We start from the raw sequence: 27,392 nt of genomic DNA, 5'->3' as shown, positions 1-27,392 counted from the left end.
GAATTGGTTGAAAGTAATAAACTACTGACAGAAAGAGACCAAGAATTGGTTGAAAGTAAGAAACTACTGACAAAAAAAGGCCAAGAATTGGATGCAAGTAATAAACTACTGACAAAAAAAGGCCAAGAATTGGTTGAAAGTAATAAACTACTGACAGAAAGAGACCAAGAATTGGTTGAAAGTAAGAAACTACTGACAGAAAAAGGCCAAGAATTGGATAAAAGTAATAAACTACTGACAGTAAAAGGCCAAGAATTTGATGAAAGTAACAAACTACTGACAAAAAAAGGCCAAGAATTGGATGAAAGTAATAAACTACTGACAAAAAAAGGCCAAGAATTGGTTGAAAGTAATAAACTACTCACTGAAAAAGGCCAAGAATTGGATGAAAGTAATAAACTACTGACAGAAAGAGACCAAGAGCTGAATCAGAAAGATGAAGAGCTGAAGACGATGAAAAAGCAATGGGATGATGTCATCACTGAAAACAAACAGCTTGGTGAGAAATTGATTATTAAAAAAAGACCTCATCTCTCTTTATTATTTTTGTCATTAAATAATGAATACTATTTAATATATTAAGTATATCTTCAACATTGCAGCTCAGCAGATCTGTGATCTGAAGACTGAATTAGAGAAACTGAGGACTTAATCAGACCTAAAGACTGGTCAGTAATCTGAAATTATGTTTCCTTTATGTGTGTCGTCAACATTAGTAACCAAAGAGATGGCAGCAGAGCAACGCAAGCTGACCCAGGAAGTAGAGAAACTCACAGCTCAACTGAAGCAAAGAGACGATCAACTGAAGAAGAAAGATGAAGAGCTGAGGATGATGAAGAAGGAGAGGGATGATGTCACCACTGAAGAAAATCGTCTTGGTGAGATAGTACTGATTACTTTTATATTTTATACATTTATATGATGATCTTTATCCAGAGTGATTCGGCAACAGCAGAATAAACACACATTTGTGACTGTGGCTTGAAATTTGGGGATCAACTCGGCCATTGACAAAGAGTAGAAAAGAGCAAATTAACTTCTTTTTTTTTTTGGTGCTTTCCTTTTTTTTTCATATTAACACAGTTCGAATGTTGAAGAAGGTTTGTATTCCAAAAGATAGTCGTTTTAGAATCATTAAGTGGTTTAAAGTACATTACAAAAACAGCAGTGTTTCTGTGTGTTTCTGTCGCTCTTGTGGGGGCGGAGAGTGGTTTTAACTTGCAGGGACAACATTAGCATGAGTGGTTTTGGTTGGTCGTTGGCCCATTGTTCTCCGGTTACAAGCCTTATCCCCGCCCATCAGTAACGCTCCCCTCTGTGGTGGTGTAAAGTAACTAAGTACATTTACTCAAGTACTGTACTTAAGTACAATTTTGAGGTATTTTTACTTTACTGGAGTAATATCCACTGGGTGAATATTCAACCTGAGGCTGAAACTAACTTCACCACGGTGGGAAGCGGCCAGTATTGCGTTAGTCTTTTTCGGGACAGAATCTAGTTGTATAAACAATATAACGTTGTAGCGAACACAGCAGCTAGGTGAGGGCGGCCCCAGCTAAACAACAGGCCGCTCGACGTTCGTTTGTATGGAAGTATTTCACTGAAGATGTGGACAAAACAACGGTGGAGTAACGACGCTAGTAGCTTAGCATTGTTAGCCCGTCGTCAAGCGTCATGGCTGAACGTACACCTGGTGTTTGCATTTCTCCATTTACAACTCGTGCATCTACATAAACGTTCAGATTTCAAATATAAAGTGCTTATCTCATGGCCACGGGTGTTTATGTCACACAAAGTACCCGTATCTTCCGTATTGTTCAATAAAAAGCATTTTGATCCGATTGGTGGCCATTGTCTAGTTTTTTTTTTCAACTACGTGGCCGTATCGGTTGGGGGGTGTATTGCACTCTGATACGTTATAACTATGAGAAAATGGCCGCCGATCGGATTAAAATGCTTTTTATTTTATATTATTGGGGGGCACGGTGGCGCAGTCGGTAGCGCTGTCGCCTCACAGCTAGAAGGTCCTGGGTTCGATTCCCGCCGGGGACGCTGTGGGCGCTGGGGGCGTGTCTTCTCCTCCGCGTCATCAGCGCCCATACCCTAGGTGGGGTTGGTGAAAGGGCGTACTCTGTGTGGAGTTTGCATGTTCTCCCCGTGTCTCCTAGGGTAGTTAATACCCTCACAAAAACATGTAGTAATCCTGGTCGCTATACCGTCTCCCCCATGACAGCCGGGGCGCCTGATGGAGGGGAAGGGAACTGGTTGGAATAACGTGTTCCTTCCACACGCTACGTCCTACCAGGGAAACTCCCCCCTGTCAGGTGACAAGAAAGTCAGTTGGCTCTCATGCATTGAAGGAAGCATGAGCTCGGCCCTGGCCTCCCTAGTCTGAAGGGGACTGGTGTAGCGCTGGTGTAGGGCAGGTGTAGCGCCCAGGATCACTTAGGAAATTGGCACCGGGTGAAAAAAATGGGTTACAAAAGTCGCGGGATAAAAAAATAATAATAATAAATAAAATGCTTTTTATTGAACAATATGGAAGATACGGGTACTTAGACCCACCCGAAGTGAATTGTAACATCCGTGGCCATGAGGTAAGCACTTTATATTTGAAATCTGAACGTTAATGTAGATGTACGGGTTGTAAATGGAGAGTGCAAACACCAGGTTGGAGTTAATCCAACGCGAGCTACTAGCATTGTTGTCATGGCAACCTAGCTGGTGCGTGTCTTTATTATTAATAGGTAAACCTCGACTATAGTCGACTACCAGTGTGTCAAATTTAGTGGTGGAAGAAGCACTCGGTGGTAGCAATACCACAATATAAAAATACCCTGTTACAAGTAAAAGTGCTCAAAATGTTACTTGAGTTCAATCAAAGTAAAAGTACTAAAGTATTGGTATCAAAATATACTTAAAGTACCTAAAGTATAAGTACTAAAATGTTTGAAAGTAGCTGATCTACAAGCTCACAACGCGTCGCAATGCGCATTGTGAGCTTGTAGATCGGCTATTTTCAAATAGGGCTGAAGTGGTTAATGTATGTTTTATAATGTAATAATTTATATCTGCAAAGTAACTAGTAACTAGGGGTTACGTAGGTAACCCCAGTTTTCTTAGTTTCATTGTAAGAAACGTACTTATGGGATATCATCGCCCTCTGGCGATTGCACAGAGCACAACACATATGCTCCCGGAAACAATCTTCGATTGGACAGGGTTCTGTGACGCAAACCGGAAACCGGAAACCGGTTGGTTATAAAACCCCCTGCGTCACCAGGTTCATCCTCTGATACCCTTCACTCTGCACGCTAGTCGAAGCGCACAGAAGGGGTTTCCAGTAAGTTTCTTACTACAAAACTAAGAAAACTGGGGTTACCTACGTAACCCCTAGTTGTTCTTGTCGTTTCTTCATAAGAAACTTACTTGTGGGACACATAGACCCCCCTGGGGAGTCCCAGGAAAAACCCTATCCAACCTGTACGCCCCAAGGTCAAAAGTCATGCCTCCCGGCAAGACCTGACCCCCAGACGCATGACCCAAAAGGTCAAAGAGAAGGGAAATGAGACAGGAGCCCATCAGACGAATCTCTCCCTGAAAGAGAGCCAGGCCCCTGTCCCCACCTTCCATCCCTGGGCCTGGTCCAGCCGGCCCCAGGGAAACAGCCGCATGACCCAAAAAGGGTCAAGAGAAGGCAAACGAAACAGGAGCCCATCAGATGGACCTGATCTCCCCCTGAAAGAGAGCCAGGCTCCTGTCCCCACCTTTCATCCCTGGGCCTGGCCCAGCCGGCCCCAGGGAAACAGGCGCATGACCCAAAAGGGTCAAGAGAAGGGAAATGAAACGGGAGCCCATCAGATGGACCTGATCTCCCCCTGAAAGAGAGCCAGGCTCCTATTTCAATCCAGGGCCCGGCCCAGCCGGCCCCAGGGAAACAGAAAGGAGACCACCGGTCAGGGGAAGAGCAACCAGCCAAAGCCAGTGCCAACGACCCCTGACCCTAGTCCCCCCCTGACCCAGACCATACATGACACCCCCGGTGCCACTATGGTCGAGCAAGGGCCACAGAGGCCCAAAAACCTCTGTCAAGGCCACAACCCGGACGGCCGACGGCACAAACTGCATCCCCCTAGGGACATGCACCACCAGGCCGGCCTCCCCGGCTCTTCACCGACCCCTCACGGGCCAGACCCACAGGTCCAATGCCCGGGGGGAGTCGTGAAACACCTCATCTCCGCCTTGTCTCAGAAGATCTCTGGAAAGCGGAAGAGGCCATGGGTCAGCGTAGAGGAGCGGAGTGATCTCCGACCTCCATACCCCTGCTACCCCCTGCTGGGGCCACCAGCAGGGCCGTCCTGCCTTGGACCAGCGTAGAGTCAGCGTAGAGGAGCGGAGTGATCTCCGACCTCCATACCCCTGCTACCCCCTGCTGGGGCCACCAGCAGGGCCGTCCTGCCTTGGACCCTGACCCGTTCCAGAACGGACAGGATCAGCTCTAAAGGTGGGAAAGCATTCAGCAGAACGTCCGGCCAGACGTGTGCCAATGCGTCCACTCCCAAGGAGGAATCCTTGTTATTCAAAGAAAATAATCGTGGACACTTTGCGTTCCTCTTGGACGCAAACAGGTCAATCTGAGCCCGACCGAACCGAAGCCAGATCAGGCTCGCCACCTGCGGTTTGAGAGACCACTCCTCGTACCGAAGCTCGCCCCTAGACAGCAGATCCGTGCCGCTGTTGAGGAGACCCGGCACATGGGAGGCGCGTAACGAGGCTAGGCGCAATGTGCTCCATAGCGTCAGTTCGCGTGCTAATTAGTCCAAAACAACAGAGCCCAGGCCCCCTTGTTTATTGACATAGCACATCGTTGTGGTGTTATCCGTTCTAACCAGAACATGACATCCCACAATACGGTCCTCGAACCGTCGGAGGGCGAGGAAGACCGCCAACAACTCCAAATAGTTGATGTGGTACACCTTCTGAGCAGAAGTCCACACCCCCCTGGCTGAGTAGCCTTCGTGGACAGCCCCCCGACCTGAGAGGCTAGCGTCCGTGGTAACCACTTTCCGTGTCACCACCTTGCCCATCCTGACTCCACCGGACAGGAAGGACGCCTGTGACCACTGTTGCAATGTCGTCATGCACCAGGGAGAGACCATCACTTTTCGAAACTTCATGGTGTGTGGTATCTTAAGACTCCGCATCCACCTCTGAAAAGGTCTCATGTGGAGTCAGGTGTATGGCCGAGGCCATGAGACCTGCAGCCTGCATGTATGTCCTGTACGCAACTCTGCGCCCCACGAGTAAAGAGCGCACGTACGCCAGGAACCACTCTGTCTTGAGACAGGCGCGCCACCATCGTGGATGAGTCCAGAGAAATCCCCACGAAGGTGGTTTTCTGGGATGGGATCAAAACACTCTTTCGAGTATTGATCGTAAAACCCAGGGATGTCAGGTGCGCAATAGCCAACTCAGTGTGCCCCGCCACCTCTTCCCCCGACCCCGCCGCCAGCAGCCAGTCATCTATGTACGTCGCCAGACGGAGACCCTGCCGGCGTAGCGGGAAGATAGCCGCGTCCGTGCATTTCACGAAGACCCGAGGGCTCTGTGACATGCTGAACGGAAGCACCGTGTACTCGTATACTTTGCCTTCAAAGCCAAAACGTAGGAACTTCCGGTGCACGGGGTAGATTGGGACGTGAAAATAGGCATCTTTCAGATCTATACTCGTCCACCAATCCCCCTGTCGTATTGATCGTAACAACCTGGCTGTTGTTAGCATACGAAATTTGAAGATCGTCAGAAACCTATTTAAACCATTTAGGTTCAGAATAGGTCTCACACCCCCCCCCCCCTTTCTTTTTCACCAGGAAATATTCCGAATAGAAACCTAGCCGGCTCTGATTCGGGGATAATTCTCTGATGGCACCCTTTGCTCAGCAGAGACACCACTTCCTACCGTAGCGTCACAGCCGCCTGGCCAGACGCTTGGGAGAAAATAACCGTGTCCGTTAGGGCAGACAATTGGACTCGAGTCATAGTGACTCGAGTCTGACTCGAGTCGCATATTTGACGACTTGCGACTCGACTCGGACTTTGAATGTAAAGACTTGCGACTCGACTCGGACTTGGAAGGTAAAAGACCAACGAGACTTGAGACTCGACTCGGACTTGCAAGCGAATGACTCCCGACTCGACTCGACTCGAGACAAGATGACTCCGATGACTCGTTTTGTTTTTTTCCCTGTGAATGATCTGTGTGTGAAATGCGCTCTCTCTCTTTATGCAAACCCATGCTCACTCTACCGCAAATGCCTCTCTCTCTTTATACAAACCCATGCTCACTCTACCGCAAATGTGCTCTCTCTCTTTATACAAACCCATGCTCACTCTACCGCAAATGCGCTATCTCTCTTTATACAAACCCATGCTCACTCTACCGCAAATGCGCTTTCTCTCTTTATACAAACCCATGCTCACTCTACCGCAAACGCCACCGCCACCCCCAGCGGGGTCATTTTGATTCTACGACGGCTGCCGTCTAGTTATCATCAGTGCCAGTGTTGTGAGGAAAAACAAGCAACCAGGTCTAGGAAAACCAGCCCAAAAGAAGCGAGTCAAGCGACTATGGGCCACATGAGCACTCTAACATATACATCAGCTATTTGAAAATAGCAGATCTACAAGCTCACAACGCGTCGCGATGCAACTATAGTCGTTCGTGTTTTGTTTATGACCCCAGCCAGCCACCACCCCAACAGCAACAGTAGCACCAGCCAGCGAGATATACGTACTTGTAAACATGAAAGTCACTCACCACTGTCGAATTTACTTTATCCATGGTAACAGCAATAAAGTGTTTGCGTAATCCATCACTTTCTCACGTCGCCACTTTTCCATTCGTCCGCAGGTTTAATAACTTTAACTTCACCAAATCACTCCACCAAACTTGAATTCCTTCCTTATTTTTTTTCCACCATAAGTTTCTCTCTGCTATATATATATATATACATATAAGCTTAAAGAGATGCCTTTATTCCACTGTGTTTTAGTTTTTTTTAGTTTTTTTTACCAAGGTCCCCTTTGCAAAAACAAAATAAAAGCACGTGTAGTGTTGCCAGATCTGCTTATTATGCCAGATCTGCTTATCATCATTTCCCCGCAAGATTTTATTTGAAAATAGCAGATCTACAAGCTCACAACGCGTCGCGAGCTTGTAGATCTACTATTTTCAAATAGCTGATGTATATGTTAAAGTGCTCATGTGGCCCATAGTCGCTTCTTTTGGGGTGATTTTGGGCTGGTTTTCATAGACCTGGTTGCTTGTTTCTCTCACAGAATCTGGCAACACTGCTCCTGTAGTACTAGATGGCTGAACTGTGCCTGATGGAAAACGTAATATTAAAATACTACAAAACAAACACAGACACGTCAGGATTATAGGCCTAATAGGCCTATAGATAAATGCCATTAATGTATTTCCTTTCCTGCATCATTTCACCCACAGTTTATCCAATATTAATTAATAATTAATATAATTATAGGCTATTTGTCTTTGATTGACCCAACTGCACCCAAACTGCAAAATGTACTGTCAGTAAATTATTATTAATTGTGTGTGTGTGTGTGCGTGTGCGTGTGCGTGTGTATGCAGTATTATGTCTGCTACACAGAAATGTCACACACCAACTACTCAGAAAGGCAGTGCAAGTTTGAGCCTGCCAAATGTTAAAAAATAAACAATTTTGTATCAAACATGCCATTTCTTTAGTGTAATTTAGCCTTTCCCTAGTTCTAACTAAATGATCAGACATGTAATGTTGTAATGGATAAATGAACAGCTTTATGCTGGTTTAATTCTTGACTTTAAGATACAGTTTCTCTCTTCAAGATATAAACCTGAGTGCTTTGTGGGTGGGCTGGGGAACAATAGTAGTGAGGGACTTGACACAACCTTGTGACTCGACTTGACAACCTTGTGACTCGACTTGTGACTCGGCTTGACTTGCCCACAGCAGAAAGACTTGGGACTCGACTTGGACTTGGGACCAAATGACTTGGGACTCGACTTGGACTCGGACCGGAGGGTTGGATTGACTTGGGACTCGACTTGGACTTGGGACCAAATGACTTGGGACTCGACTTGGGACTCGGACCTGAGGGTTGGATTGACTTGGGACTCGACTTGGACTTGGGACCAAATTACTTGGGACTCGACTTGGACTTGGGACCAAACGACTTGGGACTCGACTTGGGACCAAATGACTTGGGACTCGACTTGGACTCGGACCGGAGTGACTTGAACAATTGTCTGCCATTAGGGGAGGTTTACGGGGAAATTGCAACCTATATCCTTTTGTATTGGTACGCAGTACCCAAGGAGTCGGTTTGCAGGCTTCCCATTGCGCCAAGCAACGAGCCAGAGGGTTCGTGGGGCCGAAGGGGGTCAATGACGTCATCAGCTCCGAAAAGCGTCGCCTTGTTACCAAGGTTACCGGTGAAACTGCCGGCCCGACCGGCGTAACCAGTGGGAGGGCGTCCACAGGGGGCAGCAGTGGTCGCCTCCGTCCGTGTCTAAACGGACGCGAAGAACTCACCGCTTCGGAGGACGAGCCGGTTTCCATGGGAACCGGAGGCGTCGACCCTCGTCTCGACGAGACAGCGGAACCCTTACTCGGTCGAGTTTCTACCCGGAATGAAACTCCCGTCCCTCTCGGGGAGAGTTGAGGGGGTAACACCAGGGTCCGTTGGTCCGTCAACTTCCGCCTCTTGACGACCGCCGTCTTAGGGAGGTCAACTGGGGCGGGCCTCTTGTGCGGAGACGTTGTTGCTACACGGAACAAAACTTTCGTCCCACCAGGGGAGTTTTGACGGTGCAACACCGGGGCCGTCTGGAAAACGCATTTCCGCCTTCCCCCGTCCGCCATTTTAGGGCATTCGAGGGAGGCCGCCATTTTGGAATGCAGAAAATACCCACAAGCACTGTCAAGCAGCTCATCCTCTGGCCGTATCAGCGGCACCAGCTCCGTCAGAGAGGGGTCAGCCTGCTGCTCCGCAACCAGATCTGAACGTGTTATGGACAATGGAAAATTAGCAAGAGGTATTGAAAACTTTTCAGATACTTTAGTCGTAATCGATTCTTGTGACTCAGATTTCTCTTTTAACTTAGCCATCGCACGTGTCACAGCACAAGCTGTAAAAACCTCTGGAAAGTCACGTTCACTTTCATCCATTTCCCCCGTTGCCAGGGGAACGGACGTCACCACTGCCGGCGGCGGAACCTTCGCCCACACCCGAGCACCAACCAGGTCGTTACCTTGGATCACCGTTACCCCTGGAATCGGCAGTGCTGGGCGCACGGCAAGCTTTGCTTCTCCCTGAAACAGTTCACATTTGAGCACCACTTTATGCAAAGGAACCAACAGGATATTCATGTCTATGCCCCTGATAGGCACCGCATCACCCGTGTCAGAATCATTAGTTAAAGGGAGAACACCAGCCTGAACTAGAAAAAGTGCTCCTCGGAGCACAGGTCTCCGCCAGGTCAGGTAGGTTATTGTGGGCCAACAATGTTCGGAATTTGCCAATCAGGATGGAATATGAAAAATCGGACAGAACCATCTTGATCACTTGACTATAGAGATAATGGGTACCGATTTGCATGATGATTGGACAACATTTGTAGGAGTAATACAACAAAGAAAAGTTTTGAAAAAAATCGGCCTCCTGGTGGCGCTATAATAGGGCAATATTAAAGGGTTGTATTTATTCTTCAACTTAGTGCGAATGTGCTTGTAAAGTGTCACCTCAATCGGACGCTGTTCATGATTTGTGGCATTTTGTTCAAAACGGGCCACTTCTGCAAACTTTAGATGTCATTGTTAGCCAATCAGGATGAAATATGAAAAATCAAACAGTTCCATCTTGATCACATGACTATAGAGATCATGTGTACCGATTTGTGTGAAATTTGGATAAAATGTGAAGGCTTAATATCCAAAAATGTGTTTTACATAAGTGGCGCTATAAAAGGCAAATGTGAAAAATGCAGGGCGGATGTTTTTCCTTGGCCTCTAGGGAGTGTGCGTGCAAAGTTTCACGCAGATCGGTGCAGTTATAGTTAAAAACACAAATCAGCCTTTTATAGCGCCACCATGAGGCTGATGTGAAAAATGTCAGGTGGCATTTTTACCTCGGCCTAGTGGGAATGTGTTTGTGAAATTTCACGGAAATCTCAAGCTGCGTTCATGATTTGAGGCATTTTGTTCAAAACGGACCAATCCTGCAAATTTTGGAAGGCAACCTTAGCCAATGAGGATGGAATATGGGAAATCGGACAGATCCGTGTTGATCACATGACTATAGAGATACTGTGTACCCATTTGCATGACGTTTGGATAAAATCTGTAGGAGTAATATAAAAAAATGGGTTTTGCACAAATCGGCCTCCAGGTGGCGCTATGACAGGCCCATGTGAAAAATTTGAGGCAGAGGTTCTGAATTGGCATCCAGGGAGTGTGTGTGCACAGTTTCGCAGCAACCGGGCCAACGGTGCCGGAGATTAGCTGGTAACACACGGACAGGACACACACACGGACACACGGACGGACGGACGGAAGGACGGACAGGGGGTAAAACATACTCTCTCGCCATGCCTTTCGGCCTGGCGGAGACAATAAATGAGTCAAAAGCCCCAGTGTCCCTCAATATTGTTACCGGTACTTCTTCCCCACCTTGCACCAAAGACACAGACCCTTTCATGATAAATGGACGATAAGAATTCAGTGCTGCAAACGATGTATCTTTGACCGAGATTAGGTGAAACCCAAGTGGACACCGGACGAATTGGAGCGGCCATGCCAGCTCCTTTTGGTTGCGAATTTCCTGCATTGAAAGGTCTAGTCCTGGGAGGTCCGTTTAACATAAAACATTCCGATTTCCAGTGACCCCGTTTATGACAGTAATTGCAAACCTTGTACGGCTCACGCAAATTACTACTGTTGTTAGTGTTGCTGTTGCTTTTAACTTCGACAGGAAGAGGTTTATTAAATCGGCCATAAGACTCCTTGGCAACATAGTTGCCACCGCCCGCCTTAATCTCTCCCCGGTGCGTCAAGACATAGTCATCAGCGAGCGCTGCAGCGTCCGCCGCGTTGCTCGCCTTCTGCTCAGAGATATAAGTCGCCACTCGAGCAGGAACAGAATTTTTAAACTGTTCCAAAATCATCAAATCACATAACTCTTCAAAATCTGTTACCTCCGAGGCGTTACACCAGCGGTTAAAGTAGGTGGTCAAATCACGTGCAAATTCCAAATGACTCTGTTTGTCATGTTTTTTCCAAGACCTGAACCGCTGTCGGTACGCCTCGGGGACGAGCTCGAACGATTTAAGCACCGCCTCTTTAACCAGAGAGTAGTTTTGACTGTCGGCAACACTCATTGCCGAATAAACCTCTTGCGCCCTGCCTGTTAATACGCATTGTAACAGCAACGTGCGTGCAGAGTCAGGCCATTTCCGCATGTCGGCCACGCGCTCAAACATTGTAAAAAATGCCTCAGGGTCACGTTCAGAAAACTTGGGGACCAAACGTATATTTCCATTAACATTAAACTCCCCCATGGACTGTCCTGCAGGTTCTGTAGATACTAGTTCCGCAGCTGAAATCTTACCGTCCCTTATCAAGTCTAACCTGGACTGCTCTACTTGCACTTTTGCCTGTTCAGTTTGCTGTTTCATTTTTTCAATTGCATATTGCGTGTCTAGCCTCACTTTATCCTGCTCCGCTTGCAAATTTGCTTGCAACGTAATTAGTTATTTTTGTTGGTCGAACGTCAACCCTGGCATCAACACAGGTAACGGCACCGCCGTTGCCGCCTCTAAGTGGGTAGTAGGAGTCTTTGACTCTTCATATTCCTTCAACAAATTTGTTTCAAATAAATGTACTCTTAACACTGCCACTAAGGTCTCCTTTAATTTCTTGTCACCTGCCTCAATTTTTATCTTGAAATGCTCTGCTATTTTCAGTAACTGGTCTTTGGTGCACTGAAGTAACAGTTCCTCAGAAGGAGAACTCAGAAATGCCTCTAGGGTACACATCCTGGCTAATGTGCGCTAAGTTAGTCCCCCAGCTGGTAAACAAAACAAAATACAAGTGCCCCTCTGCTCTATTTAATCCCCAAACTAACTCCACCCGTCTTCATGCCGGTTTGCGGAAGGTATTTACGCACTGAAGGCCACCGCAAAGGCCTAGCTCATACCAAGGGGTAGGAAAAGCAACCAGGAACTGGCAACCTGCATCCAGCCCTTAGCTGTGCCCCCGAGACAGAATGTGCACGCACCGGTACACACCCGCTACTGCCGCACCTTGCACCTAAACCACCCCCTGGCCTAACCCTGCGACCTAATCTTTTAACCCAGTAACTAAATCGCACCTAACAGGGACACTCATATAATACTGAATATAACTCTATAACTTAGCAGCACAAATACCAGGAAAAAACTCCCCACCCGTAGAAACTTAATAATAAAATCTGTTACTTATCAAACTCCCAATAAACAGATTAAATAGATTAAATTCAAACCAAAGAAATTAACTGCATCTCCCAAACAAAGTCCAGACAAAAACAAGCATGTAACAACGCTTTGTCTCTACTCACGGGACCGTTGAACCAACCGGACACGGGAATCCCCGGATTGATTCCCAAATGACACTCCTTTCAAAAAACCACGACGCAAACGAGCCCTTAATCAACTGCCAATTTGGCTAATTGACACCTGCGTCGCAGCAAACAAATGCAGAAGGGTGAGTCACTTGACTCACCAAACTTACTGCACACTCAAAAGTTTTACGGAACAAGCCCCCATTTTGTTATGACCCTGGCCTAGGGGGACCAGGGAACACAACAAAAATACAGGGGAGAAGCAGTTTACAAAGAATATAGTGTTTATTAAATAACCAAAAGGAACAAATCGATCATAAATGAACAGATGACGTGTGGAAATCAGTAAAGTCAGTAGTGTAATGCGTGTATGCATGAGTGGATTGTGTAGTGTGTGTGAGTGTTGAATGTGTGAACATAAGGTGGAAACAAGGAGGTGTAGGTTGGGTGAGGAGCTTAAGCAAATGAACTGAAGGAGAGAAAGAGGACTGGGGAGGCAGGCTTTTATAGGGCGTGGACACCCGGGCCCAGGTGCACGCCAATTTGGCTGATTGCCAACATCTCACTGCTCCCCAAGTCCTATAGGAACCAATGAGAACACAAATGAATACAAAGCAACAAAACCATAACCATACAACCTAAGAGTGACATAACATTATCATACTATACAGGGAACCGTCACACTCCAGTAAAGTAAAAATACCTACAAAAGTACAGTACTTGAGTAAATGTACCACCACTGGTCAAATGAGTCGACTAGTAAAAATCCGAAAATTATCTGTTGTAGCAGTGGGCAACATTTTAATTGTGTTGCATCAAATTTCTATAGAGTGGACAGCTGACTGAAAGTTGTCAATGGGGGAATGATTAGAGGAGTGGCTAGGTTGAATAAATTACCCATTGTTCACGCCCATTACCTGGAGCTGAGAGGTGCTAGAAGTGGAAATTCTTTAGAAGGAATTATTTCAGTTTGGACTATTGTAGATAGCAAGATTCAAATGGTCACATCTTCTTCAATTTTTTTCCAATTTCAATGAATGACACTTCATATGAAAGCTTATATTCTGTACTTTAACAATCTGTAATAAAATGAAAAATGACAAATGCCCCCTTGCGGCCTAAAGCACTGTACCCGCTCACATTTCTATTAATGTAAATATGGATCAACTCATAGTCATAGAGCATGGAGAAATGTGTTCACATTTTTATCCTTTCCTGGTTTTTGGTATGAATGTAATGATCTCTTGTTTAAGTAAGTAATGAATTAAGTAAGGACTCAGCATTGTTGGTAGCCTTAACCCCATGTTAAGGACACAGGGCCGTATTGTAAACAGTTGGGTTCCAATTCCAGGCTACTGTACTGCATACCTTTGCATGATATCAGAATCAGAATCAGAATCAGAATCAGTTTTATTGTCACATCACAGGTTTACAAGGTAAAAAAGTGGGTGAAATTCGTTTTTGTACATCGTTCCCATCGCAACGTTAATTTCCATAGAAAGAAGAGGGAACCAGGAAGTGAGCTTAGTTAGTTGGCAGCAAGCAAGTAGCATGTTACAGTATGCTCCTACATGTAATGTGTAAGAGTTGTTCAGTAAAGGATTATAAACTATTATAACTATAACAGTAGTTCAATAAAGGATTATATATCTGAGTGGACTTCATTACAACGTCCCTGGGAGTGTTACTATAATCAAATGAACAAATATCACACTTTTCTCTCAAATGCCTCAGGTGTGGAACAACTTCAGATAACCCTGACAACAGGTAAGATCTTTACTCTTCTCTGATATTTGACCCTGACATCAAATCAAGAACTACAACTTAATGAAATTAACAATCATTGTCCTGTTTTTTCCTCCCTCAGTCATCTGGGCCATTAAACTTTAAGTGCAGTTCACCTCTACCTTTGTGAAACCAGAAATCAGAATTCAAATGACATAATAGTCTGACCTTTTATTTGAACAGAAATGAAAGAAGACTTCATGAAGAAGAACTGGACTGAGCTCGTTAAACGCGTCACAGAGGTTCAGGGTGTACTCGATGATCTTCTTCGTGAAGACTTTCTGTCAGAAGAGACGAATAGCAACATCAAGGCAGAGGGGACCAGTGAGGCTAAAGTGAGAATGTTGCATGACATTATGAAAAAGAAAGGGAAAAAAGCCATGTCAGCGTTCTACGATGCTCTGCAGAAGCATGAGAAGCATCTTGTTGAAGACCTGAGTAAGAGCCAATAACAATATATTAGAATATATATTTTTCAAGTCTGTAGGAGTTTTGTGTGACATGTTTATTTATTTATTTTTTCTAGAGGAAGGAGGTCATCATTGACTTCAGGAGAAACGGAGGCGAAAATGCTCCTGTGAATCAACGGAGAAACGGTGGAGAGAGGCCAGTTTTAAACTGTAGGAGTCCATCTGTCAGAAAGACCTTCTGACTTCTTGTTAGAACTATTCATGCTCACTCATCCACAGTATAAATAATTTAGTTTAAACATTAAATAATCTGATCAAATCTAGATATATGGTAAACATTTGGAGAATACAACATTCAGACAAAAAGCAGTATTCATTTTACTCACATGTGCACCAGTCATGACTTTATGGACATACAGTATGGACATTATGATTGTATTAGTATTGGATCTCTTCTACTATGATACAGTATATGGACTTTATGGGATCATCATGATTACCTTGAATGTCATATTTTGATCATGTTTTTATTATTATCTTAAAATGGTGGGTTACAGTCTATGTTCTTGTCATGGGTTGAAGACATTTGCATTATTTTGGGGACTTTGTGATTAATCTCTGGTAGCCATTTTGGATTTTTTTTATTTGGATTTTTTTGCCTTGCATTTGTGTTTTATTTTCCCCGCCTCCTTGTTACCCACCACACCTGAGTGTTGTGTAAGAGTCTTTGATTGATTGATTGATTGATTGATTGATTGATTGATTGATTGATTGATTGAATACTGTATTATCAACATTGTTAACAGTACAGATATCAGTCAAAAGTTATGCTAAAAGGAAAACACAAAAAGCCCCTGGGGCTTGTTTCCATTGTGGTCCATTGTATCCAATTAATCAGCAAGACATACAATACATACATAGTGTGAGAGGTTGAGGAGGCTGGTGGTTGAAGGGTGCATGGACAGCTATACACCTACTCAGCTTCCATTAGGCCCTCTCCTTAGAAGCTGAGTGGAGCTGCCGTGTGTGTGTGTGTGTGTGTGTGTGTGTGTGTGGCTGGCAACCGCAGAGAGAAGAGCTGTCTGGATAGACAGAGAGCCAGACTAATGACTTTCTACAGACCGGTAAAGCCGAACAGCGGCCCGGCTGAGTTTAGTTAGACTGTAGCTCCATGGGGCGGGTATTATTTGTATTATGTGTGTTTGAAGTGTATTGTTCCATGGGGCGGGTATTATTTGTATTATGTGTGTTTGAAGTGTATTGTTTAATGCTGTTTCCTGATTAAAAGCTCCTGGCCATTGTCCAGCGGGGAACTACAATTCCGGCCTGACTGTGTCTGTGACCCATATTACTCCTTCCACCAAACCTTTCCTGTTGCCACTGGTTTACATACATAGATACTGTGGAGGCTCACTAGGGGACCGACTGCCAGGTATGCACCTCACCATGGAGAGACAGAGGGAGAGACACAGACAGAGGCCCAGCAGACAGCGCGTCATCAAGGGGCGGTACCTACCAATCTTCATCATGAATCAGCCCCAACTCAGCGCACCTGCGATGACATGACACATATTCACATATACATACATATATACATACATACATACATGCATACAACGGCGGGAATCTGGCAAATCATTGTCGTTCCATCGTTTTACAGTGATGGACAAACTTAGGAGACAATGGATTGTGAAAATCCGGAGGGATATTGGACCGAATTTCAAGGTAAAACAAGGTTTTGCTTAGCGTTAGCCCCTGTTAGCGTTAGCCCCTATCTGACTTATCTAACGTTAGCATTACATCCTAGCTAGGTTTCACATTGTATTAATACATGCTATGTAATGTACACGAGCTGAAATATCAACGCACATCTTGGACTTAATATTTAAGAAGTAAAACCCACCATTTAAGCAAGATTTGTAAAATGTAATTTAATGTAATATAGAAGACTTTAAGACTCACATCCCTTGCAACGTTAACGTTACTGTAACTGGTCTTGCTGTCACCCGACCTCAAATGTTCAGGTTTAAATTACGCTAATTAAGTAACGTGCTTATATCCTCAAGGGAACACATATTTATTCTGTGTAATGTTCATACAGATTACATCACACACAAAGATGTGTTCAAAGCACTTCAGCCCTGAGTGTTGTGTGGCTGGGAAGACATCCTGGTTCCACACATTGTCCTCCAGTAAGACATCCTGGTTCCACACAGTGTCCTCCAGTAAGACATCCTGGTTCCACACAGTGTCCTCCAGTAAGACATCCTGGTTCCACACAGTGTCCTAGAGTAAGACATCCTGGTTCCACACAGTGTCCTCCAGTAAGACATCCTGGTTCCACACAGTGTCCTCCAGTAAGACATCCTGGTTCCACACAGTGTCCTCCAGTAAGACATCCTGGTTCCACACAGTGTCCTGCAGTAAGACATCCTGGTTCTACACAGTGTCCTGCAGTAAGACATCCTGGTTCCACACAGTGTCCTGCAGTAAGACATCCTGGTTCCACACAGTGTCCTGCAGTAAGACATCCTGGTTCCACACAGTGTCCTCCAGTAAGACATCCTGGTTCCACACAGGGTCCTACAGTAAGACATCCTGGTTCCACACAGTGTCCCCCAGTAAGACATCCTGGTTCCAGACAGTGTCCTCCAGTAAGACATCCTGGTTCCACACAGTGTCCCCCAGTAAGACATCCTGGTTCCACACAGTGTCCTCCAGGAAGACATCCTGGTTCCAGACAGTGTCCCCCAGTAAGACAAGACATCCTTGGTTCCAGACAGTGTCCTCCAGTAAGACTTCCCTGGTTCCAGACAGTGTCCCCCAGTAAGACATCCTGGTTCCACACAGTGGCCCTAATTTATCAACGGAGCGTATAAACCGGCTTATATTTTTCCATATATTTGTCCAATATGTATGGTAGAGAATGTTAATATAATATAACTTACATACAATTGATCTCCCTGATCTTCTATTGAGACATTTAGATCGTGTCAAAGGTCATGTCTCACCTAGACACAGGATCTGAGTTCCCAGAAGTTTTCGCCAGCTCTCGCATACAAACGGGAGGGGCGAGGAACTTCTGGACCAGAACCCTGGTATTTGTGGACGGGACGTAACTTACGCTCAGAATGTGAGCGGACACGCCTCTTACCGGTCTGAGAGCTGTGCAACTCGTCTAAACAGTCCGACGAGAGGCAAACAGCAGTACACAACAATGGCGGCCGCAATTTCTCAAGGAGAAATTGCTTCCCGTCGCTCCTATTTACATGCAACACCCACTGCATTTGGATCCCGCCCCCTTTTCTTCATTGGCTGTTGATTTGAATCAGAACGCAGTGGCCGCGCCCCTGCTGGCCAGGCTCTGAGGCGAAGTCTCTCAGACTAATTTTGACCTGATGGTCAAGATTCAATTTATCCCCTGAGCAAGCAGGCAGGCTCTATTAGCCCAATGATAAAAGAAAATATCAGCTCTTTCGCAGGAAACCAGGTTCAAATCCGGGGTAGAAGAGGAAAGTTACCTAGTGCAGCTTTAATATATTAATAATCATTATTTATGTTAGCAAACGGCATACTTTACATTGTAATAGCCAATATGTATTAAGAATTGAAGCTACTGTATAAACCATGTATGTATGGCATGAGGCTCATATGAGCTCAGAGCCCTTGGAATATTTTTGAAAGGTTCACCCCCGTTCAGGTCCTTACAAGGTAAAGTACAAAAATAACAGAGTAAGATTTGAACCTGATGTCTTCACCAGTGAACCCTTGGAGCTTTCTGTGAGAATTTCACCAGCTTCCTGACGGATGACTTGCTAACAAGCTGTTGATTTCTTGCCTTCCAGCACTTAAGATAGACAAAGAGACATTTCCCTCAGTGCCCTAAATACCCTCATAGCCTACCTGTTGAAGTTACTTCTCCAAAGTGAGTGACTCCCACAGCCACACCACTAGAGGGAGCCACCATGATCTGGTAACACCCAGACTTAGAACAAACATGGGGAAAGTTCTCATTCTACTGCTCTGCCACCGACATGTGGAATGTCCTGAAACACCATCCATTAAAGGATGTGTAACACTGGTTTCTTTCAAAACTGGCCTGAAAAAAACATCTATCAGGAGACCACAAGGGGAGGTAAATGTCATTTTCCCATCTCTTATACTGTATTTGTTGATGACATGTATTATTGTGCTAATTTTGTATGCTATGCTATGTTGATGAATTGAATACATAGGACCACAATGGAAACAAGTCCCCAGGACTTTTATTTTGTGTTATCCTTTTAGCTTTAATGTCAGACTGTACCACATGCTGTTTACATTTCTGACTAATAAAGTATTCAATCAATCAATTAAACAAGGCTTTAATTTAGTGCCTTTAACTGTATAAACTGGTAGCAGTGACGTGGTGTAGCCCCTTTCGGGACCCTGTTTACCTTTTTTGTATTTGGGAAGGCGGTATCCAGGGTCCCTTGTAGCTCAAAACACGCTCTCTCGTACCGGCGGCTACCACTGTCTGGTCTCGGTCTAATAGCTCGTCGTCCTGCAGCTCCACTTCCCATGTCCCGCCTCCCCGCGTTGTGATTGTCATGCAAGCATGTAGGAGCTCGCCAATCAGAGGCAGTAACGAGGACCATAGAGTTATGCGTAGGACGCGCAGCTTGTCAGTCACCGCGGGGAGGCGGGACATGGGCAGTGGAGCAGAGTGTGAGAAAGAAGCTTAAGTTTTACTAAATTATTAAAAATGTTAAACGGCATCGCCGACCCGCGCGCTTTAATGCCGCTTTCTCGCGCGTTAGTATTGCTCATGTTGGTACCTTTGAGAAATCTCTGCAACTTCTAAGCGACGAGCTATTAGACCGAGACCAGACAGTGGTAGCCGCCGGTACGAGAGAGCGTGTTTTGAGCTACAAGGGACCCTGGATACCGCCTTCCCAAATACAAAAAAGGTAAACAGGGTCCCGAAAGGGGCTATGACGTGGTGGTGACGGTGCTGTCTCCCCCCCCCCCCCCCTTTTGGGGGGGGCTGCTGTCTCAAACTTTTCAAAAATAGCAGATCTACAAGCTCATAGCGCGGCACTTGGTGCTGCGCTATGAGCTTGTAGATCTGCTATTTTTTTAATAGCCAAAGTATAAAATATGGTTAAAGTGGTTAGAATGATAGTGACTCCATATTAACTAGTTTTGCTGGGGACCCCCTGGTACCCCCCCCCAAGGACCCCTGGTTCACTTTGCGAACCAATGCACTACACACTTCACATACTGTTTACCATGGTCTGCTAGCAAAATCATGAGTATTTATTTAACTCTGAAAGTATAAAAAATAGACCTAATAGGGGGGGGGGGGGGACATTAAATGTGGTCATTAAAATGGACATTAAAATGTGGGTCCGCCGCGACCCAATAATGGGTCCCAAAGACTGTATAAAAGAGGTCCCAACCCATGGTTTGGGAAACAGTGTATTAACTGGCTGAGCCACCAGGCATCCTCATTATCTTTTTTAAAGATAATTTTTTGGCTTTTATGCCTTTATTGATAGGATAGTAGTCTGACAGGAAATGGGTAGAGAGATGGGGAGTGACATGCAGCAAAAGGCCATCGGGATTAGGACTCGAACCTGCGACGTGCTGTCAGGCTACTTTGGAGCCTATAGGTGCCAGCGGTCCAGGCCACAATACAGATAATTTGAGTGAAAAATATTTGTGTTGTGTTTTGCTATCAGGTGTGTATGTGCTCACAGCCAGCAGTGGACCAGACCTGATAGACCCGGCCCTGCTGAGACCTGGTAGACTGGACAAGTCCCTCTACTGCCCTCCCCAGGACCTGGTCTGTACTGTTTAATATCATACATATTTCAACCATTTAACATGCTTATTATATCGTTGTTGTCGGGCAGAAACCTCTTATCATCCATATTTTAACACCCTACTTGATCTTTACTACAGCGTCACACAAAACGCGTTGTGACCTTGTAGATCTGCTACTTTTGATGCTTTTGAATGTGAATCCTGAAAAGTAACAGTTTTGGACATAATGATGAAGTTTCCACCCGACAGAAACATAGAAACCATGTAAGGTCACACAGTGATTCACAAAGACAAAACAGTTGGTATAGTAGAACACTTTTAAAAAGTAGGTGGAAGACAACTTAAAACATAATGAACCCTTTATACTTAGTCGACCGCTGTCCCCCAGGACTTCCCCTGTACACCACATCTCTTTTCCCAAGCTATAGCCCATCTATAAGTTCACAGCGAGACGCATCGCGACGCCTAACAAGCTTTGTGAGCCTATAGATCTATTATAGATTGTAGATCATGAGTTTATAGATTGTTGTGAGCTTATAGATCAGCAACTGTTCGCCTCCCAGAATAAGCTCTATGCACAGCAGCCATTTTGGGCAAAAAAATTGGGCCTCTTCCTTACTTCCTTCACAGGTGTTACCCAATGATACTAATGAAGGCTCTGTTCCATTCTGGTCAAACAGAGTCAGGGTGCTGATATTGTTGCATGTTGGCTCACTGGAAACACTCTGCTACACCAGTGGGTCTCAAAGTGTGGTCCAGGGACCCTCATGGTTCCAAATGGCCCCTTAAAAGGTGTGTAACTCTGAGAATGGAACCAAATGGAAGGGGGTCCTTGAAATTAAAAGGTTTGAGAACCACTGTGCTACACTAAATGGAACAGAGCCTTCATTAGTATCATTGGTAAAACCTGTGAAGGAAGTAAGGAACACGCCCCCCTCATCTAGACTGAGTGGCAAAACATTGAGCAGCATGGAGCGTTGGAGTTTGGAAGCGCTCGTTGGAAATCACTCAACGGTCCTGTGTACCACCTGTTTCTAAATGTCACATAATGCAGGAGGCAGCGGGACGTTGCGTTATTGTAAAACGAGCGCTTCCAAACTCTGACACTTAGAAAAATAATCACCTCCACGGAATTCATTGACAGAAAGTAGCTCATAACATGTCTCTACGGTGGATTTTTATGAAACAAAAACTTTGCAGATAGAAAGAGGATAATTCAAAGCTTTCCGTACAGCTGCCGTGTTGGTGAGTTTAATGTCGTTTAATACAATCAGATAGGACTTTTCTGTTTGGATGTATGGGGCTGTAAAGGCCAGAAAGTTTTTTTTGCCCACTCAGTAGGCGTTCCCGCTTAACTTCCGGGTACGATGATGTCACGCGCATAGCCTCTATAGGGACGCTATAGGGTTCAAGTCAGTGGTTAATGTAAATGAACTGCCTTCGGTGTGGATCTATAACCACCTTAAAACCTTCTCTCTCTCTCTCTCTGTGTGTCTCTTCCTCTGGCGGCGGGTTCAGGAGGATGGTGCGGAGTAGAGCCCGACCGATATGGATTTTTGTGACCGATACCGATAACCGATTTTAGAGAGGTTTGGATTATATCGGTCACCGATAACCGATATGCAACCGATAGTGGGAAAAAACAGAAAAGGCCTCTTTTCATTCCAGCTAATAAAATTTGCTGGAATGAAAATAGGCCTTTTCTGTTTTGTTATTTTTACATTTACTCAAGTACTGTACTTAGGAAAATTTTAAGTAAAATGTTGAGGTATTTTTTTTACTTCAATGGAGTATTTCCAATTTTCAACACTTTTACTTCTACTCCACTACATCTCAGAGGCAAATATTATACTTTTACTCCACTACAATTATTTGAAAACTTTAGTTACTAGTTACTTTGTAGATTAAGATCTAGAATATTATAAACAAAACACCCACTTCAGCCCTATATACATTTCTACCATTTGAAAATAGCAGATTAACAAGCTTGTAGATCTGCTATTTTCCAAATATTTTTATACATTTGAAAACTTGTTAAACAGGACATTCTGCATAATGAGTAGTACTTTCTACTTTGTACTTTAAGTCAGAGTCCTGCAATCGTTTAACGGGTGAAAACGGGTGTAAAATATACTGACGGGCGGTTCTGAACTAAACGCGGGTAGGTAACATTTTATTGTGAAAATCAGAGAGCACTGTCTCCGCCCAAACAACGTCACTTGTGTAACTTAACACAGCACAACAGCATGGAGCACGCCGGTCAGTAATCTTAACTCTCAAAAACACATTGAACATCCTGTTAAACCTTCAAATAAAAACCACCTGACATGACGATGTAAACAATGACACATGCGTAGTGCGTATGTGCGCGTGTGGCTAAAGCTCGCTCCTCCGTCTTCACTTGATTTCTGAACGAACCTGACCACTGAATGTAGCTCTATTGTTGAAGGCTGCTAATGCTATGCTATCCTTTTCAACACATTTCAACACACCTTAATTGAGTGACTGTCTGTAGGCTATTTCCATTTTACTCTGCAAATAATCACGGATAAACGGGCGGACAACAGGTCCATTATTTGACGGGCGGGCGGTTCTGGTTCGTATTTTGAAATTATCACAGCCACGGGTGACGGGTGGGTCTACTCTGCAGATCTGATTATTGACGGGCAGCGCGGGTTCTCAACATTGGACCCGTGCAGGACTCTGCTTTAAGTACATTTTGATACCAAAACTTTTGTTCTTTTACTTTTACTGATTTTTTTTAACAGATTATTTCTATATTACAGTATTGATACTTTTACTTAATACGCAAACCCGCTGTAGACAATTAATTAATTAACACAGCTGTGGTGGTGTTGTTTTTGTTTGAGGTGTAACAAACTAAGCCAAAATGATGATGCTAAAATAGAAGTGAGTATAGCCTCACCTCAGCCTATCGTTATTATTATTATAGGGCAATCCACAATTATTTATACTGGCATGTTTTGGGCTGAACCAGTCATCAGATTGAACAAATTTACCGTCGCATCTGGGAAAAGAATCCGCGGGTTGAAGTTGCTTTCACTTTCGTTGGCGAGGCTTTAGTCTGCTGTTGTGTAACTGTAGAGAGATGTATGGTAGTCTACTAATGTGAGCTCAGCGCGCTCTGCTGGACAAAATGTATCATTACACCAACTTGCCAAAAAAAAAAAGCAAACCTTTTTTTTTTATATCGGTCATCATATCGGTCTATCGGTCTTCATCATATTGGTCTATCGGTCTTCATCATATCGGTCTATCGGTCTTCATATCGGTGAGAAATTTCACCGATACGATATGAACCGATATAACCAAATAAGGCCATATCGGTGACCGATATATCGGTGACCGATATATCGGTCGGGCTCTAGTGCGGAGATCCTCAGGGCTCTGAGCGCGGGCCTGCCCCTGGCCGATGACGTGGACCTGGGGCAGCTGGCCGCCGCCACAGAGCGTTTCACCGGAGCCGACCTGAGAGCCCTGCTGTACAACGGACAGCTGGAGGCGGCACACGGCAGCCTGGCGGCCAGCACCACACATGTCAGTACTACTGGGGGTTGGGTTCTGCTTCCTTAACCATTCCCTCTTAAACCATTCAGACCGGGACATTTTTTTATTTTAACCACTTTAGAGGGATCTGCAAAGTAACTAGTAACTAAAGCCTCTGAGATGCTGGGTTGATTTTGTCGACTAAAACTATGACGAAAAATGTTCGTCGACTAAAGTATGACTAAAACTAAACCATTTTCAAAAGTACTGAAAATTGGAAATACTCCACTAAAGTAAAAGTACCTAAAAAAAAGTACAGTCTTGAGTAAATGTACTTAGTTACTTTACACCACTGCATTTGTGAACACATGGATTTTAAAGTTCTCAGTTACCACTAGGGCTGTCACTATTACAACATTTAAGTTGATGATTAATTGTCATACAAATAATTGTGATTTTAACGATTTTAATAGTTTTTTTGAGCATTGGGAACATATGAATAAAAATTAAATTTCTGTTTGCTTTTTAGGCTTCATAATCACACATTGCTCAGGGCAGATATGACTTAAATATTCAAGACATTACTGACATATTTAATTATTTTATACTTTCAAAATGTTTTTATATTTGAAAATGCATGAACATTTTTCAACATGGAAACGATTATGACGATTATGCAAAAATAATAGCGATTAGACGATTATGTAATAATTGTGACAGACCTATAGTCGCCACTAGTGATTTCAGTCATTTTTTATAAGATTAAAGAGAATTAGAATGAGTCAAAAATAACAATACAATACATGTTCAGAAGCATCTGCCATAAAACCCTATTATTCTCTGATAATTTCATAAAAGCAAAGGTTAAATTCTCAATCTGAAATGTCTTGCAGACTGCTTAGCTGTTTGTAGAACAAGCTCACGTGTTGTGAGCTTGTAGATCTGCTATTGTCGATGAAGTTTGACAAACGTTTGTAAGCATATTTTGATACCAATACCACAATTTAGACATTTAGCAGACCATACCTTTATACTTCTACTCAAGTAAGATTTTGAATGCAGGCATATTACTTTTAACAGCGTGTTAATTGAGGTACTGAGGTTTCTGTGTAACCACTTTAACCATTATTTTATACTTTGGCTATTCAAAAATATCAGATATACAAGCTCATAGTGCGGCACTGCAATCCTCAGAAGCAAAGATTTGAGTTACAAATGTTCGCTTATATAGATATAGATATATATTCAAATATTTGCACACATTTTCACGATAAAAAAAATATATAGCAGATCTACAAGCTCATAATATCTGCTATTTTTTTCCACCACTGCAACTATTACTGACTATCATCTCCTTTAGAATGCATAGAGGCACCACACGTATACCAGAAAGCCACTAGATGGCACTGTATCACAACTTATTTTGTTGTTAAAACCCCAGAACTCTCAGTGCGTCTCTGGTCCAAACTCCATGAGCCAGGACCTCACAGGGTTGTCGGTACGACTCCCCCCGGCCTACATGCCTTCCATCCAGAGGGGCTTTGAGGAGCTGAACCAGGAGCAGATGGAGCGCCTCCTACAGGAGATCAGAACCATCAAGAGCAGCTACAGGAGAGCCAATGTGAGTTACACCCATAGACTGTAATATAATATGGACAAAGGGAACAGTGAGGTCACCCATTGGTTTCTACAGACACGTTTTCAAGACACTTTTTCGTCGAATTCAAATCCACCATCTTGGAATTTCCGGTCCCAAAAAGCAATGTTTTTCAAAGTAGCATCACCATCATTTTAACCCCTTTATCCATATTTTATACGTTGGCTATTCATTTTTGAAAAATATTGAAAGTGCTTTTTGCACACAAATCTTCTCTTCTGGGGGTCCCTGGCACAAAACCTTTTCAGATGGTGGTCTGCGGCTAAATACATATCAATTTGGGGGTCCAATTCTGACAAGTTCTGACATGACCCTATTGTATGTAAGATGTGTGTAATGCCCTGGGATCCGTACCCGGGTCTCTGCTGCTCATCTACCTCCAAGGTAGATGACCTAGATATAGTCGACTATAATATGTTTTGGCGGTGCCTTGATGGCATCGTAATGGCTGATTTTACACTTAGATCGGCTGAAAATAGCAGGTCTACAAACGCGTTGCAGCATGATGCGTTGTGAGTTTGTAGATCCGCTATTTTCAGTGCGCAACACCCGAGCGCAGCCAACATAAAATTACTTTGTTGACAAAATTGTCAATATATTTAGTCTTAGTTTTAGTTATCATAGCTTAGTTTTTATTTAGTTTTTATTTAGCTTTCTACAGTGAAAAAAAGGTATTCATCAGGACAGTGTGTAGTGTTGTGTGTGTGTGTTCAGTGTCATCAGGATAGGGGTGTTCGATATTGAAAAAAATACTATCACAATATTTTTCAAGAAATAATATAGACGATATATATCACCATTATCTTTCATGTTGGTTATTATGGTAATTTTTCAAGTTACTTAACAGTACGACCACCTACAAGGTAACAAAAACTAAAAGAAAAGAGATAACAGACCATTTAGACCAAAATACCATTTCAAGCTGGTTTTAATTAATTCTGCAATGCAACGAATCTCTGAATTAACAATTCCTCAGTGTTCAAGTAGGTAGACGTAGCCCTACAAATGTTAACAACACAACCAAGTGCACTCTCTTGCTAAATAAAATAAAAAATATTCAAGGCACAAAAACATAACTAAGTACAACATAAGAGTACGACATCAATGAGGAAAAGTCAGTGCCAAACAATTAAAATGTAAACTTTAGACTTGAACTTAGTGCAATCAAAGACTTCAGCATGAACATCTGTTTCAAAAGGGAAAAACAATATAAAACGTATTGATAAAATAACATAAGCCAACAGAACCAACCAAGACAGAATAAAGTGCAATACTGTCTGACACACACACACACACACACACACAGTGGAAGCTGCAGGGGGCCTCCGGGGCAGCCCATCCCAGGGGAGGGGAAGAGGGCGGAGGGGAGGGGGGGGGGGGGTAGGTGAACAGGACAGGACAGTTAAGCGTTCAGTACACACACAATCCTCAGTGAATTGAACAGGCTTGCGGTGAGGTGGAGGCCACTCTGTTGCAATAGGCAAACAGCGTGCAGGATTATAGAGTTTACAATCAGAAGTTTTTTGTGTGTACTTGAGTCTGCGTGTTCTTCCTTAGGCTATATT

At 44.1% G+C, this 27,392-nt stretch overlaps 1 protein-coding gene across 1 annotated transcript; it reads left to right on the top strand.

Moving 5' to 3' along the window:
• Nucleotides 1–197: 197 nt before the first annotated feature.
• Nucleotides 198–15,561, top strand: LOC308096073 (uncharacterized protein). The gene is made up of 5 exons (XM_080443354.1): nucleotides 198–499; nucleotides 717–878; nucleotides 14,395–14,427; nucleotides 14,629–14,883; nucleotides 14,972–15,561. The coding sequence occupies exons 1-5, from the start codon at nucleotides 454–456 to the stop codon at nucleotides 14,989–14,991; spliced, it is 516 nt and encodes a 171-aa protein (XP_080299480.1). The 5' UTR covers nucleotides 198–453; the 3' UTR covers nucleotides 14,992–15,561.
• The last annotated feature ends 11,831 nt before the right edge of the window (nucleotides 15,562–27,392 follow it).

This window comes from Gymnoscopelus braueri (genome assembly GCF_963280865.1).
Source record: "Gymnoscopelus braueri genome assembly, chromosome: 11".
NCBI classification, from domain to species: domain Eukaryota; kingdom Metazoa; phylum Chordata; class Actinopteri; order Myctophiformes; family Myctophidae; genus Gymnoscopelus; species Gymnoscopelus braueri.
This window is presented reverse-complemented; position numbering and strand designations above follow the sequence as displayed.